This window comes from Oncorhynchus nerka, linkage group LG22, assembly GCF_034236695.1.
Source record: "Oncorhynchus nerka isolate Pitt River linkage group LG22, Oner_Uvic_2.0, whole genome shotgun sequence".
Classification (NCBI taxonomy): domain Eukaryota; kingdom Metazoa; phylum Chordata; class Actinopteri; order Salmoniformes; family Salmonidae; genus Oncorhynchus; species Oncorhynchus nerka.
This window is the reverse complement of record NC_088417.1, coordinates 28,355,867-28,372,944: the sequence shown is the minus strand read 5'-3', so window position 1 is coordinate 28,372,944 and position 17,078 is coordinate 28,355,867. Positions and strand designations below refer to the sequence as shown.

The 17,078-nt window shown below is 44.5% G+C and overlaps 1 protein-coding gene across 1 annotated transcript in view; it reads right to left on the bottom strand.

Moving 5' to 3' along the window:
• Positions 1-2,596: 2,596 nt before the first annotated feature.
• rsu1 (Ras suppressor protein 1) overlaps positions 2,597-17,078 on the bottom strand; it is a 34,569-nt gene continuing 20,087 nt past the window's right edge. Inside the window, exon 9 of the mRNA XM_029626647.2 lies at positions 2,597-4,221. Within this exon, the coding sequence (XP_029482507.1) occupies positions 4,119-4,221 (103 nt within the window). The 3' untranslated portion in view covers positions 2,597-4,118. The remainder of the gene's footprint in view (positions 4,222-17,078) is intronic.

The following is a 17,078-nucleotide window of genomic DNA, read 5'->3' as shown; positions in this document are numbered from 1 at the left end:
ATGCGCAGTACTCTGCACTGCACAGAGAGAGAAGAAAAACAGAGAGGGAGGGCAAGATAGTGCACCGTCTTATAAAAGATGGAAATATAGTGCAGAGTAACACCACCCATTCCTTTATCTTGATATCTCGCTCGGTCCAAAACTCAGACTTGGCATCACTAGGAGGAGGAGAGGCTTGGAGGGATGCAATCAGGCCTTGGACAAAGATGGCATTAATCACTGCTAAAGAGGATATAAATGTTTCAAGCTTAGACACATTGGATTATTTTTACTTTAGCGTTTACTCAGGGCTATGTGGCAACATCTCTATGTGTTTCTTTAGACTACAATCAATACAGCACTTATGATTTACACGTAAACATGATTAATACATGGTTACATTCCTGTAACTCAAACTAGGACATCAGGAGCCGCGAGGAGGCAATCGCTGGTCGCGGACTCTTATGTCCTTTAAATCAAACCATGGTTCCGGGTTATTATACCGCCCCCCCCAAAAAAATAAAAATATTATTGAGACCACTTAGTTGATACATTAAACAAGTCCCTGACAAGGAGCTTCGAAGGTAACAGGGCGATCATTATAATGACACTTCTGTCAATATCATAACAGCAGAAGATAAATTATAGCACATTGCTGTGGTAAGCACAAACTATATCCTAATGTAGTTTATTGCTGCTTGGCCCTGGTATCCAAGGTAAATATGAGGTACACATTTGAACAGTTTAGGTGATATTCTTTACGCTCCTTTCACACGTTCAACAGGTTGTTACCACAAACACGATTGCTGTGTTGCACTTGGATGTGCGCAAAGCCCTGCACACTGCGCACTCTTCTGTGTGCAGACGGCAGGTCATAAGGATAACGATTTGCTAGATGCATAAAAGCAGCACGTCCTGTGTGAAGAGCTTTGACGTAACGCTGGGACCATAAAGGTGGCTGTGACAATATTTCACTGTTTAAGGCCACCCAAGACCGATTTTGCGCACACACACACGTTCTCTGGTACTCATATTCTATAGATTGGCATGGTCTGGGTGGCATAGGTGCCTGTAGGCACCAAATCGGCCATATGCCATCCACGACTCTTCACCCATTAAGGTGGCATAGAGCAGGTTCCCTAGCCAATCAGGTCTACCCTAACACACACTGGACCCTATAAATCACCCAGTGAAAATCAATGGCCTTGGTTAGCTGGGGACCTATTGTGTCCTTGAGGCCGTGAGATGAATTGAGAAGAAGGAACGAAGGAATAACATCTGTTTAAAGGAAGGAGTAGGAGAAAGGAAATAAAAACGAGCTTAAAAAACAAAATGTTGAGGTAATGACTTTTACCAAAATCAAAGAGGGGGCCAGAATCAAATCTATTCCAATGCAGCATGAAGTTTTAACTTAAAACAACAATAGTTGGAAAAGGTCATAGATTCATTGTTGTCGTTGACTGATCCACCGTTCGCATAATGATGCATTTCCCTTGACGAGCTCCATTTCTCAGGCCAGTCCTCCCATTCTAATGGAGGCTGACAACACAATTGAACCGCTGTAGAGAATGGGTCAGGTTGCCATTATTCTAGATCCACAAATAGATGGATTGGTTCTAAACTCTCAGACAGTAATGAATTGCCAATACCTTTTGCAAAGTTTAAAAACCACACCCTGTTTTGGACTTGTAATTGTTCAGATTTTTTGAGGGATCAGATTAAACCCTCTGACCAGACTGAAGGAGTAAGAGGAAGGAAGAGCATAACAACCAGAAAGTATTGTATAGTGAAGAGAAGGATGGAGGAGGAAGAGCATAGAGGGCAGAGGGCATTGTCGTACGTTGGAAAGCGTGACGAATCCATCTGCACTGTTGGTTGAGGGACATGCGTCACGTAGAAGTGATGCCACCAGTTAGAAGACAATGGGGCAGAGAGAGTAGATTGGAGAGGGAGACAGGCTGTGGATGAACACAGGGGACAGAGTGATGTTTGGATAAGGAGAAGAGGATGATTTACTGGTGTTAATGAGGAACGGAGAGAAGGTAGCATAGACAGTGTTTGGAGACAGGTATGAGAGACATCGAGAGTAGCACTGAGGAGGAATGGGTAAGGGGTATGCTGGCACGATGGGGCGAGGTGAGTGGTGTGTGTGTGTGAGAGCAGAGGGGGTGTGTGGATGCGTGTCAGGTCTCCAGCTCCATCTTCTGAGTTGTTGCGTCTGCTCTAAGAGATGGACAGATGTGCCCGCTGTGCTTGTGAGCGTGGTGTGTGAACGAGCAGGACAGGCAGCCCCACGGCGGCCAACTGACACACACGCCCATCCACACCCGCACGCACACACACACACCATCCTAAGAGTCATCAGCTGGTTACCAGGAGACACCGCTGAAAGGTCAGTTCTAAGGAGATCTCATCGCCTCCCTCCACCCGCCGTCATGACAACAGGGGAGGTGTGTGTGTGTGTGTAGGACAGGTGTGTGAGGCGTGACATGGTCGTCTTAGGGTGTGTGATCTCCATGACTGACTTGCTGCGTGTCCACAAGTTCAGTGTTTAACTCTCCTAGAAACCACACCCATCGGGGTTATCAAAGTTATACAGCAGATTTGGACCAAAATCTAAACTCAAACCAAATGGATTTTGCTTTATTTAAAATATTGAAAACAGAACACATGTAACGTACAGTATATTGTGGCATCTGGCGCATGGCTTGATAAAAGCATAACAAAAGGAGTACATTCTTTTCATTGACATTATTAAGCTGAAATGTTAAGGACAGCTGTCAGGAAGCGTGCGTTTCCGAGGCACGTTTAAAAATAACACTTTCAGTAAAGACTCAGGCTATCAATGGCTATTCTATGGCTTGTCCCAGATAGTTGCGGACGTATTTCAAAGACACTTGACAAAATGGAACAATCAAAATACTCCAGTATCTCCAGGTCATTGAAAAGACTTGGACAACGGCTTTACAAAGTGGATTATGACCGAGCACCGTACCAGACTATAGTGGATTGCAACTTTAGGACGCCATATTGTTTCAGTGTTATGTCCCATATGACTGATATCTGAGGTACATGGCCACCCCATTGTTTAAAGCTACTTGTTATCCTTTATAAAAATGAGCTCTGGGGGCATTTTGGCCACTGCTGGCTCCCATAGCTTGTAGACAGCGAACATGTACAATTGACCACAAGAGACAGTGAGGATACATATCCCTGTGTTAGAAAACAAGACTAAGAAGAGCAAATGCAGGAAAAGGTAACAGTCAGTGACTTTATACCCCTCTACTCCCCTCGAGGGCAGGATACTACAGATGCAGTTAAGACCCTTTAAAGCCGTCTAAAATCCCTCCATCCACTCGGGCTGCAGCGGCTGCCTTTACACAACCTGTCTCACTACAGTGGAGACAAGGAGTCACCAGGGAGTGCTGGAGGGGTCGGATATGAACATCTCCAAATGGCCTACTCCTATCTCCTCACCCTCCCTCATCCCCTCTCTCCAAAATGGCCTGCTCTCCTTCCTAAACCCCCCCCACTCTCCTCCCTCACCCGGAGTCCCTCCCCTCACCCCTCGTCTCGCTCGCTCTCTGGTAAGCTGGATCAAATCAAATGCGGGGTGAAGCTAATGCCGTCTCTCTGGTGGTTACTCTACAAGGCGTTTTGTGTCGGCAGATAGCTACACAAATTAGCATTGTTTCACAATAGTCTCCCCCACCAGGACAAGCTAATTCAGTTACTGTGGGACCACAGGGGCCAGAGCCCGTCAACCTGTGTAACGACTTCACCACTACACATATGGCTTGGGAAATGATTTATCTTCCAAATTAAGTTAAGAAACAAATTGCTGATGGTTTAAAATCACACTGTCTGAGAAAAGTTAATAAAAGACGCTTTATGAATTGATTTGAAGAGGATGGGTTGACTGAATCAGTCCTTTGGTCTGCTTAAAAGGGTGCTGTAATAACATTGGCCTCTGTGGCAGTTAAAGATGCATGGTGGACTACCATTAACACTAGCGTGACATCCTGAACATAGAGCAGTATAAAATGTAGTTCTGTGTTCCTCTGATAAATACATAAAAAGGGGGCAAACAAGCAGTCAGCTCCTCCTCCTCCTCCTCCTCCTTCTCATCCTCCTCTCTCTCATTTGTTTTTGGCGGCCAGGGGCTTGCGGCTGATCTTTTTGGTTTTGTCGTTGTTCTTCTTCGGAGGCTCGGGGTTGGCCTGCATGTGTCGGCCGTACAGACTGTGGTAGGAGAAGAAACAACAGGGATTTTTTGTTACTTACTCTACGTATGCATTCATGCACAGCCACACTGAATCTCAGCTCAACATCTCTTGTCCTGACTATTCTCCTCATGTATCATCAAACATGTACAGTATTTAATTCAACCTCTTATTAGTCTAACAATTAATTAAAGGTTATTACAGCATTTATACCCATTTTTAATAAACAGGGCTAAATAAATAGGACATAATCAAAAGAGATGAAAGAGCGAGAGAGAGAGATGGGGAAACACTATCTATGTGAGGCTAAACAGCCCCAGTTGGGGATTATCCTGCAGAAGAACAGGGAATACACAGAGACAATTATCTTAGAACTGGGCCGCTCTGGCTAGGGAGAAAGAGAGAGGGAAGGGAAGAGGGAGCAACAGTCCTTTCCAGTCCACTGCTCTTTCACTCTCTGTAAGGGAGAGCCACCCATGGGGCTGAGCAAAGTGACAGAGGGCGAGAGAGAGAGAGAGAGAGATAGGGAAAGAGTGCAGAAGATAGAGAAAGAGGGATACATAGAGAGGGGTAGTGGGGGCATGAGAAGAACAAGAAGGAACGGAGGCCATTGATGAAAAGATAGAGGTTGTAAACAACTGTCTGGAGAGAGGTAAAGGGGAGGAGGAAAAAGGAGGAACAGTAAAGAGCAGGTTGATGGACAGGAGACAGCTGAGTGCATGTTACTGCCTGGCCTGCAACCCACTTGTTGAGGGTAAATGAAGAGTGCCATTTCAGAAATAGTTATAATTGCAGATTAGGAAAATGTCAAGAGTCTGATTAGCTTTATGGAAGAAGTTCAATTCTAATACAGAAATTTGAGATATAGCCATGCAGAGCTTCTCACACGCGCACACACACGCACAAAGGTGTTGACTGACTCTCACGCTGCATAAATCAAACACATTTTTCATTAATAATGTAGATAGTTAATATTTCACTTTTGACAGAGCGATATTTTTACTGTCTATCAGCATAAACAAAATTCTGTTGTGGCTTCTTGCTCTAACTAACCCCTACTGTGAGGGTTAACACAGTCACCATCTGGATGACGGACACCCCCCCCCCCCTCACACACCTTCAAATAGAACACCAAGATGTTGGTTTAAGTGTGGCCAAACTCAACTATGGATAGTGCACTTTTAATTTTTTTTTTTTTTTTTTTTTAAATGATGGTTTGTCAACATGTCATTCCTTTGAATTTCCTTCCCGCTACTTATCCATAAAGTATCTACAAATCTAAAAATGGAGTCTAGATTCTGTCATCCCGTCTGTCACTGTGTGATGGAAGAACCTGGAATCTTCTAGCTCTACAGACACATCTCTCTGTGTTTGGCCCAGTGTCAGACCCCCTCCTGGGGCTTGGAAGCGGTTGTCCCCCCCTTCCTCCAGAGCCGCTGCCCAGCCAGGCGTGGTGCTTTGGCCCAGGAGAAGGGGGTTGGCTGGGGGCTAGGAGCCACTCCACTGGCCCCTGGGGGCCCCCAGTGTCTGGAAGAACCAGGGTCCTAAGAGATATAGTTCTCTTTCTACTTGGACATCAAAACCATTTCGCTACCATGACCAAGAGCAGGGCCAGACTCCGGCATAAAGCCACAGCATTACCATTGGAATGCATTCACATGGCCTATGCTGTTTTACCGGTATATTACTCAACTAATAGAGAAATCAGGTAAGAATGAAAGAGAGAGAGAAACACACACAAGAGGAAAAGAGGCATGTGTTTGAGTATATAAGAGAGCAGGGATCTAGCGGAACGGAGAAGGGGGGGGGGTGACTGATGGAGGGAGCTGCTTAAAAGAGCAGGTTTACTCATTTTGTCAATAACATGCAGTGGGGCGCAGCACTCAGTAGTGTCATAACAAGCCACTGTGTTTCTGCATAATTGTAGCTCTCGCCCCGCTGATGGATGATTTAGAGGAAGGGGATGCAGAGAGGAAGAGAAAACAATCCATTGTGTCATAAAGAAAAAATCAATCTGAGGAGAATAATACCCCCAAATGAATGATGGAGTGTTTTGGATCAAGGGAGTCACTAAAGAGGAGGGATAGGAACTATATGAACAATTGCTAGGGTGTAGGCCAGGGCAATATGATAAAGATGCGTTTGGAAATGTAGTACACTAATTATAGTGAACAAAAATATAAAGTGTTGGTCCCATGTTTCATGAGCTGAAATAAAAAGATCCCAGTAACATTCCACACTCACAAAAAGCTTATTTCTCTCCAACTTTGTGCACAAATGTGCTTACATCCCTCTTAGTGAGAATTTCTCCTTTGCCACGATAATCCAGCCACCTGCCAGATGTGGCATATAAAGAAGCTGGGGAAAAAAGCAGCATGATCATTACATAGGTGCACCTTGTGCTGGGTACAAAAGGCCATTAAAATGTACAGTTGTCACAACACAATGACACAAATGTCTCAAATTTTGGAGGGAGCATGCAATTGGCATGTTGACTGCAGGAATGTGCACCAGAGCTGTTGCCAGATAATTTAATGTTAATTTCTCTACCATAAGCCACCTTCATCATTTTAGAGAATTTGGCAGTACGCCCAAACGGCCTTACAACCGCAGACGATTTGTAACCACACCAGCCCAGAACCTCCACATCCGGTTTCTTCACCTGCAGAATCGTCTAAGACCAGCCACACGGACAGATGATAAAACTGGAGTACTTGTCTGTAATAAAGCCCTTTTGTGGGGAAAAACAAATTATGATTGGCTGGGCTTGGCTCCCCAGTGGTTGGGCCTACGCCCTCCCAGGCCCACCCATGGCAGCGCCCCTGCCCAATCACGTGAAACCATAGATTAGGGCCTAATGAATGTATTTAAAATGGACACATTTCCTTATATGAACTGTAACACAGTAAAATCTTTGACATTTTTGCGTTTATATTTTTGTTCAGTATATTTTGAAACCCAAAGATGACCCCAAGTTAAAACACATACAGTAACATTTCATTTGAAAGCATTCTAATGCCTACATTGGGTTGTTATAAACATGACTTAAAGCTTGATATAATATATCATGAACGTTGACAACAACATATCGTCTCATTGGCGGTCTCGGCATTACATCTAGTATGAAGCACGATAGGTTGAAACCTCGCAGGGTTTGCAAGACTACAAATGTCATTGGAAACGTTGCAAGGTTTCACAAAAAAAAATGTCATTTTCAGTCTCGAATGTCCTTGTATAGGCTCTCTGTTACCAGGATGACTGCTATGGTGTGGAGGTCATACAGTGTAACATAGTTGATGTAGCCTGGCTGTGTGTGATGTTGTTGGGAGTCATCTGAAGGAGTGGTAGAGTTGGTTTATTCCCCATCGAGACATGCAGATAGAGGCTGATCAGACCGGGGCTTGTCAGAAGGATCAGTGTTGACAGAAACACGTACACAGACACACAACACTGTTTTAGGAGTTAATTGGTCTTGTTTTACATTGGTCTGATGAGGTGGAGAGAGGTGAGAGGTGGAGGGGAGGAAAGGGGAGAGGAAGCTGCGGTGGGATCAACAAAGCATCCCTCCTCCCCCCGGCCATCCCGCCCTCTCGCTCTCCTCCACCCTCCTTTCAACCCCCCTTTTCCCTCCATCCATCAATCCCCAGCCCCCTCTCTCCCGCTCTCTTTCTGACAGTCTCAGAGGAATGACATGGCAGAGGAACATGAGTGGAATACTGAGGAACCACGAGGAAGATGTGGGGGAGGGGGTAGACACGGGGGAGAAAAGAGGGAGACACAGCAAAGATATGCTCTATCATGCCACCTGAACAGCATGCTATTGTTTCTCTGCTCTGGGCTAGAGAGCCGCTTTCCCGAGGGCATCCCGCGGGCCCCGACAGAGAGCATTGCGGCAAAGTCTACATTTTTCACGCTGCGCAGCGGGAGTGGGCGGTCAGACAGACAACTTTGGGATGAAAATATTTCTTTCGCGCCACAGATGATTTCGAACGGTTGTCTTTCTGTTTGTTATGTGTTAACTATTGTATTAAAGCACCTCTGTCGTACTATTCACACACTCTCATAGGATAATTCTGCCTCAAGTTCAGTAACCTACCTCTCCTCTATTGTTGGAGCGTGCGAGGTCAAATGCAGCTATGCGTGGTCTCACTTAAATAGCCTGTCTTTCCATGGAAATGAACTTTAAATATAATAGGCTGGGTTAGGCTCCGACATTGACTGGAAATCAATGTTGATAACACATGTATTTATGTCTACCTGCTCCTATCAAAGTTATGCAAGAATATTTCGAAAAGGTATTTTGTTTTGTCGGCTATTCATTATCCAGTGTGTTAAAATCCCCTCTGTCGCAATATTCACCAAATCAAATAACCAAATTCTTGCTGATTTACGTTCAGCAGCCTACCATTATTAGATTTGGTTGGGCGTGCGAGATCAAGTACGCCTATGTTTGGTCTCAATTAAATAGCCCGTAGACTAGGTTATATGGGCGTTGAAGCACGGTGCAGTTGCCCTTAACTTCCTAAATATGATAGACTCTGACTGGAAATAAATACTGATAACACATGTATTTTACTCTGCTTGCAAATCATCCTGCTCTGAAGAATCATCCAGTTATGCAAAATGTAGCTCATGTCAAGTAAGTATCCACTCTCCTTTATAACTAGGTCTACCCTATTGGATGACATAGCCCAATAAATACCGATATAATGGGCCACGTGAGATGACTCCCAAGTGGTGCAGTGGTCTAAGACACTGCATTACAGAGCTAGCTGTGCCACTAGAGATCCTGGTTTGAGTCCGGGCTCTGTCGCAGCCGGCCGCGACCGGGAGACCCATGGGGCAGCACACAATTGGCTCAGCGTCGTCTGGGTTAGGGGAGGGTTTGGCCGGCCGGGATGATCTTGTCCCATTGCGCTCTAACGGCTCCTGTGGCGGGCAGGGCACAATGCACGCTGACATGGTCGCCAGGTGCACAGTGTTTCCTCCGACACATTGGTGCGGCTGCCTTCCGGGTTAAGCGGGCGTTGTGACCTTCGCCTTTCCCGAGTCCATACGAGAGTTGCAGCAATGGGACCAGACTAACTGGGGAGAATTTTCTTACAAAAAAATCTCCAGTTTTTGAACCTATTTCTTGGGCTATTTTTGATCTTGATGGCAAAATGGCTGGGATCGTGGCTGCAAAACTAACAGCGTCACATAGCGAAAACAAATTGAATTTAGGTGTAAGAGCAGCCGTTTAACTTGATAACCCCTGTAGGTCTAATCCCTTAGATCACAAAATCTACTGAGCTAAAATCTGGAATTGCTTTAAGATGGTCAAAAAATGTACAATTTAGCCATTTGATTTTGAAATTTAAGACACCTGCAGGTATAATTTATTTTTTGCCGAAACATTGAATTATACCTAAACTGCTATAGCCCATAGAAACGCATTGAATAACATGTCCATAAATTGCAAAAAAAAGAGTCAAAAAATCTCTCAAAGGAACAAGGTTTTGAAGTGTCTGTCCTATATCTATGAGATATGAGAAAACTTCGATTCAATGTTTAGACCCAGGTTTTGGTCACGTTAGTTATTTTTGGACACATTTGACGCCTTTTGCTATTTTGACAGTCGGTATGGAGTTACCTTCAGATGACTGCTGTGAAGCTTGTGGATGTCGTAGAGCTGTAGTGTTTGTGGGAGTCATATTAGTTTGGTGACCGTTTGAAGCTCACATGGTTTTGGTTTTACAGACTATTTAATTACGATTTTCTTGTTTGGAACCTCTGGTGTGTAGAAAAAGGCCATTTATGGCATGTGCACAAACTTTATAATGGCGGAGAGACGGGATTGAGCTGCAGCCACTACAATAAACTAAGTCTCTAGGATAAATACACGGCGAGCTATTCAACATTCAAAATAAAGTGACCATGTGACGCACGGGTGCGTCAATCGACATTGGTTAGCCATGTTGGCAAAAATGTATGCCCAAGTCAAGAAAGCTTACCAGCAGTTTTATTCTCCTATTTTCTACTGTAGATCTGTCATTTAAAATTAGTCGATTCTGTTGTTGCTAGCAATATTCATAAAAATATTGGGGGCAAAAAGTAGTTCCATCCCATGGGAAAGTCTACAACGAGACTTCCCCTCTTCCTCCTCCATGTGCTCTGTCCTCTCCCCCCTCCCCTCTCTCTCTTCCTCACTCTGTCACAGTCTGTTGTTCACTGGAGAGGCCAGAGCCCAAGGGGAAGATGGGATATCCACAGAACTGCCCCCCCCCCCTGCCACCAGCACACATACATACATACAGCGCAAATCATTGAGGGCCGACTAGAGTCTTGTTACCACTGTACATGGGCAGCAGCAGCAGTTCTGTCTCTGCATAAACACAAAGATTTCCCATAGCATTGCAGTGAGTGGAGAGGGGACTGGACAGGACCCTTGTGAAGACTTAGGGCCATTAAAAGGGGGAGAGCAGCACAGAGAACTTAATGGGTCCTGGTGTGAGACTCTTTATATGGCTTTTTCTATTTTCCATTTTACACGGCTTAAATAATCAAAGCACTTGCCAGTGTGTGTCCATAGGTTCTCTCTCTCTTGATAATTGTGCAGCACCTTGGGTCATTGATCTGATATCAGGTGTTCTGTATTAGGGCTGGGGGATATGGACAAAAATATTTTTTCAATAAATTGCCTAAATTGATGCGATAACAATAAATACACGATAAGTTTATAGCAATGTACACCAAAGTATTTATATTTTTTATTATCCTTTAAACTAATACTACCAGTTTGATAGTTATTGCCATCAATTGTCCCATTAACAAATCACACATATTAGCAAACTTAATCCATTATACATTTTGCTAGTATAGGCTGCTTATTGTAAGGAACAATATCTGCAAAATGCCTATGATAAGTATGGTCAGTGTCGAAGATTTTCAGTTTATCGTCCCAGCTCTATCCTTTATCATCCTGTTCCATTTTTTATTTTTTTGTTTAATCATTTTTTAGGGGTCCTTTTTTACCCCTTTTTCTCCCCGATTTCGTGATATCCAATTGGTAGTTACAGTCTTGTCCCATCGCTGCAACCCCCGTATGGATGCGGGAGAGGCGAAGGTCGAGAGCCATGCGTCCTATGAAACACGACCCTGCCAAGCCGCACTGCTTCTTGACACACTGATCGCTTAACCCGGAAAACAACTGCGCCAATGTGTCGGAAGAAACACCGTACAACTGGCGACCATGTCAGCATGCATTGTACCCGGCACACCACAAGGAGTGCGATGGAACAAGGACATCCCGGCCTGCCAAACCCTCCCCTAACACGGACGATGCTGGGCCAATTGTGCGCCGCCTCATGGGTTTCCCGGTTGCGGCCGGCTGGCAACACGGCCTCGGGATCAAACCCGGGTCGTTTGTGATGCCTAAAGCACAGCAATGCAGTGCCTTAGACCACTGCGCCACTCGGGAGGCCATTCCATTTTCAGTTTTACAGTTATTTTATAGCATTACTATAGGTTTTACAGATGGAAATATACTTCTGAGTGAAACCAAGATCTACCATTTCTATCCATTGCTATAGTTATAAGAAGTGAATTCAAACTCATATGGCGCCTAGAAATACGTACAAACTCGTACTTTTGTCATTAAGCAGAAACTCTCATCCAGAGTGACTTACAGTCGAGTACATTCAACTAAGGTTAATAGGAGGGAAACAACCACATATCACAGTCAATGCAAATTTCCAAGTATACCTTTCTCTGTACTATGCATCGGAATCTGCATACCTCAGAGAAGACAGTATCTATAGGTCAGGTCAAATGGGGTGAGAGATCACTGGAGTCCCATCACTTCTCATTAGCCGGGCCTCGAGAACAGCTCTATAACACGGGCCCCTGAGTGGCCAGGGGCCTCCTACAGGTTATCAATCAGACGCCTCATTAAAAGGACAAACATACAGGGGCCTCGTCTCTCTAGCTTTGCTCTCTCTTCCCCACTCTCTCGCTCTCCTTCTTTCTCTCAGTTCCCGTAATGAATGGAGACAAGGGGCCAATCGAGGGCCCCAAACAGCACGATTGAGGCCCCTGTGAGGAAGAAAAATCAGAGAAATCAATGATGTAACAATAACACAAATTAGCCTCTGTACAACATGCATTATTAACGAAGTAACCATCCACTTCTATGGCACAAATACAGTCCAACAACCTCATATACACAGTAGTAGGCCTGCACTAATTGCCTAGAATGATACACGACTCTTGAGGATCTACATTAGGGTCATTGGAATTATCATTTCTCTCAGGGGTATACGCATTACAATACATTGGTGCTATGAGTTGTGTAAAAGCAGAGGTAGAATATCCCAAATTGTTCTTACCCTCGTTGGTGCCACACGTAAGCATAGCAGTGGGCTGGTCAGTCAGCAACAATAGACTGTTCGATCATCCTTAAGGTTACAGCTAACGATGTGGGCAGGCAGGGAGGAGAGTAGGAGTGGAGGGAAGATCTGTCATAGGCTGGGAGCACAGCTCGTTTGTCATGCGTCTTAATTATTGTCATTTAGTCTCATCGAGCATCCCCATGGATTTCCTGTGGCCTTGTCACTATGGATTTAGGCTGAGGCAGGGAGCTGGACAGTTTATTCTATCCCTGTGGTTTGTGGTTATATACCATAACAGGGTCTGATGTACTGTGGTTATACACTATACAGGGTCTGTATAGTGTAGGACAGTATGGAAAACGATCTGCAATCTGCCACTACAAGACAATAACACGCCAGGTCTTCACTGTCCTCCTCCGCACGTTGTCATCTTTCTTCACAGAAGAGAAGTGTTTTTCTTTCTAATGGGAAAACTCTAGATCTGTGAGTATACAGTCGATTTTGGACATTCAGGTTTCAACTATCACTGACTGCTTCAGTCCGTACTGAGATTGACAAAGTTTACTTACAGCTCAACAGCCATTTCACCAGCCTCATACACCGACAGCTGCACTACTAGCTCATCAGCCATTTCACCAGCCTTATACACCGACAGCTGCACTACTAGCTCATCAGCCATTTCACCAGCCTCATACACAGACAGCTGCACTACTAGCTCATCAGCCATTTCACCAGCCTCATACAACGACAGCTGCACTACTAGCTCATCAGCCATTTCACCAGCCTCATACACAGACAGCTGCACTACTAGCTCATCAGCCATTTCACCAGCCTCATACACCGACAGCTGCACTACTAGCTCATCAGCCATTTCACCAGCCTCATACACCGACAGCTGCACTACTAGCTCATCAGCCATTTCACCAGCCTCATACACAGACAGCTGCACTACTAGCTCATCAGCCTCATACACCGACAGCTGCACTACTAGCTCATCAGCCATTTCACCAGCCTCATACACCGACAGCTGCACTACTAGCTCAACAGCCATTTTACTAGCCTCATACACCGACAGCTGCACTACTAGCTCATCAGCCATTTCACCAGCCTCATACACCGACAGCTGCACTACTAGCTCAACAGCCATTTTACCAGCCTCATACACCGACAGCTGCACTACTAGCTCATCAGCCATTTCACCAGCCTCATACACCGACAGCTGCACTACTAGCTCAACAGCCATTTCACCAGCCTCATACACAGACAGCTGCACTACTAGCTCAACAGCCATTTTACCAGCCTCATACACCGACAGCTGCACTACTAGCTCATCAGCCATTTCACCAGCCTCATACACCGACAGCTGCACTACTAGCTCAACAGCCATTTCACCAGCCTCATACACAGACAGCTGCACTACTAGCTCAACAGCCATTTTACCAGCCTCATACACCGACAGCTGCACTACTAGCTCCAGACACATACTAGTCACAGAGGGAGTAAAGGCCCAAATGGCAGCCGTACCCAGTAGCCAGTGGGCCCCTGTCCACCCATGTCAGCGAGGCGGGCATATTCATTAATGCATGAATATAATTAGCTCGGAGGATGAAAGTCTGAAAACTCTTCTGAGCACATTCAGCAGAATTAACGAACTAGGGCTAGCTAGCCATGCAGAATCGCCTGATAAAATATGCTAAGGTAAAGTGTGTGTGTGTGTGTGTTGGGGGAGGATGTTAGTTAGCTACGCCAGAGAGAAGCTTAGTGCAAAGGATTTCCCTCCCCTCTCCTACTGTGCCGTTATGACACGAATGTGTTAGTTGAATTCAGAGTTATCAACACATGATAACATCATCTATCACCTTGCCTCTCTCATTGTACTTTCTGAGGTCGGACTCAAAATAAAACTCAAAAGTCCTACAAAGATAACTCCACAGAGGTCTATGGTTTAAAAACACGTCATTTTAAATATCACGTGACTGACACGGCCATTGCCCTATGGTCAAAGGTAGTGCATTACATAGGGTACCATTTAGATGGCAGACTCAGCGGGTGGGTTTGTAAAGTGCTGAGCACCTGTGTCTAGACCAGACAAACCCTGATTGGTTCCTAATGATCCGAATGCCCACACAGCATTGAGGAGAACACTTCCTAATAGGTTTAAAGTAATTTTTAACTGATACACCTAGAGCCTATTTAGCTTCAGTCTCTGGCTGAAGCCAGCAGTAGTAGTTTCACAGCAGGTGTGTGTGTGTGTGTGTGTGTACCTGTCATGCATATTTCATACGGAGCTTGTTAACTTGACAGAAATAATTGGCAGCCGGACCGGTGGACAGACAGACAGACAGACAGCGGCGAAGGGAAAGTCATGGCATAATCATAAAGCATTAACACATGTTAAACTCAAATTCTGCTCCCTCACACACAACAGATTCCTCTCGCTCCGTTTCTCTCTCTTCTCTTAATGATTGCTGATAAGAGAGGGTGGCTAGCGTTCGTCACTGCACAGCTGTCCAGAGCTGACTGAGAAATGAAAACACAATTAAGACAACACACACACACTTAATTTGAAGAACTAAGAAGGACGAAGGGAAGAGAGGAGAGCGGGCACTACTTAACAGTCCATACCCTCCTCCTTAAAACACACGCTCCTAAACGGATGAGTATAATGGTGCTGCACTATGGTTTGGGGCTTCAGAAAACCACAGAAGACTGAAGACACAGCAATTTCTGGATACTATTGACAACGCCGAGAGAAAGCAGTGATCGTGATAGAAGAGACCTTAGTGGGGTGACGGTAGGGTTGAACTATACTCTTGCAGAATGTCTAATGCTCTATAGTGTAGTACCAACTGCAATGGATTCTTTGTTCAAGAGGACATACCAAGAAGTACAACATTTTCTGCCATGCGTTGCATTGAAAAGCACACTGGTACTCTTATCCCTGAGCAAGCAATGAAAGTAAACTCCATGACATGTTAGGGAGTAAACTGATGTAGAGAGAAGGGAAGAGGGAGAAAGAGAGCTAGATGGAGGCAGAGTAAGAGAAGGGAAATGGGAGTGAGAGAAGGAGGAATAGAGAGTGAGTCTTGAGTAGTGGTGTCTGAAGGACACTGAGGAAAGTGAGAAGGAGGCTGCTGTGAGTATGAATCCTTCGGAGACCAGACACAACCCGGAGGTCTGTTAACGCCTGTCTAATGTGAGATAACCGTTACCCCCCCCCTCCCACACACACACAAAACCTGGGTTCAAAGACATGCATATTTAATTATTAGTTACTTAAAAACGTATTTTCTGTGTATTTTCAAATAATGTGCCCAAATCAGGTACTTCAATTTGAAGTATTTTCAAATTACTTCCTATAAATACTTTTTTTCCAAATACCACACAGACATTGGTTCAAAACATTTGGGAGCATTTAAATATTTTCTATTTGAAAATACACTTGATTTAAATATTTTCAAATACATGCCAACACATTTCAAGTGTATTTCCAAATATATTCCAATATTCAACTACTACCTTCAAAATGTCTTTGAAAGTCATTTCAAAACCCTAAATAGAATTTGAACCCAGGTCTGACACACACACACACACACACACACACACGGGGACCAGTAAAGTGAAAGTACACTAATAACACCATCCCCCACAAAGTCTGCACCTCGTTAACACACTAACAGAGAATGAGGATCACATTGTCTGAATAGCCTATTTAAAATCCACCTCACAGTGATTTCACATAGAGTGCTACAGCACACCATGTCCATGACGAGCATAACCCATGTAACAACGGAGTAGACTCAAAGAGACAAAACCTATTCACTCCTAGCTAATGAGTCATTTAAAAAACCTTTTAACACAAAAAAGCTAGAATGGCATCTCAATAAATTGTGGAAGACTTGCGACTACGGGAACTTCTGCAAGCAAATGCTTATTTTCTCTCTTGGGGAAATGTATTTTCCACTTTACAGAAGAGGGCGTAAGCTGACTGACAAGGAAGGAAGAAACATTGCCGCATCTTTGCCAGCTCATAATAGATTTAGGCCTAGAGGCTTGAATTCTGTACCAAGGAGAACACTAAACGAAGGCACAGTTGAGGTACTTTATACAAATACAAAACACTATATAATACAAAATATTAGCAGGAACAATCATCGATCGTGACACTTGCAATCGGTCCCCTGCAATACCAAATTAAAATGCCAGTATCAACAGCAGACCGTGACGTTTCCAACAGCACATTCACCACCACTTTTGTCTTGATGAATCAGCGAATCGATGAGGAAATATAAAGATGACTTATGAGACAGATAAAGCGAGAGGTCTAGTATAATCTCAGCGGCAGGGACGCCGGTTTGACTTGGCCTGTCTGAGTAGTGATTTATGGTACCCGGCATTTTCATTGACCACAGCGTTTAACATCATCACTGATGCAGACAGCATTGATTGTGCATCAAACCTGCCGTTAGTAATATATGCCAGTCTTCAACACCATACATCTGATGCA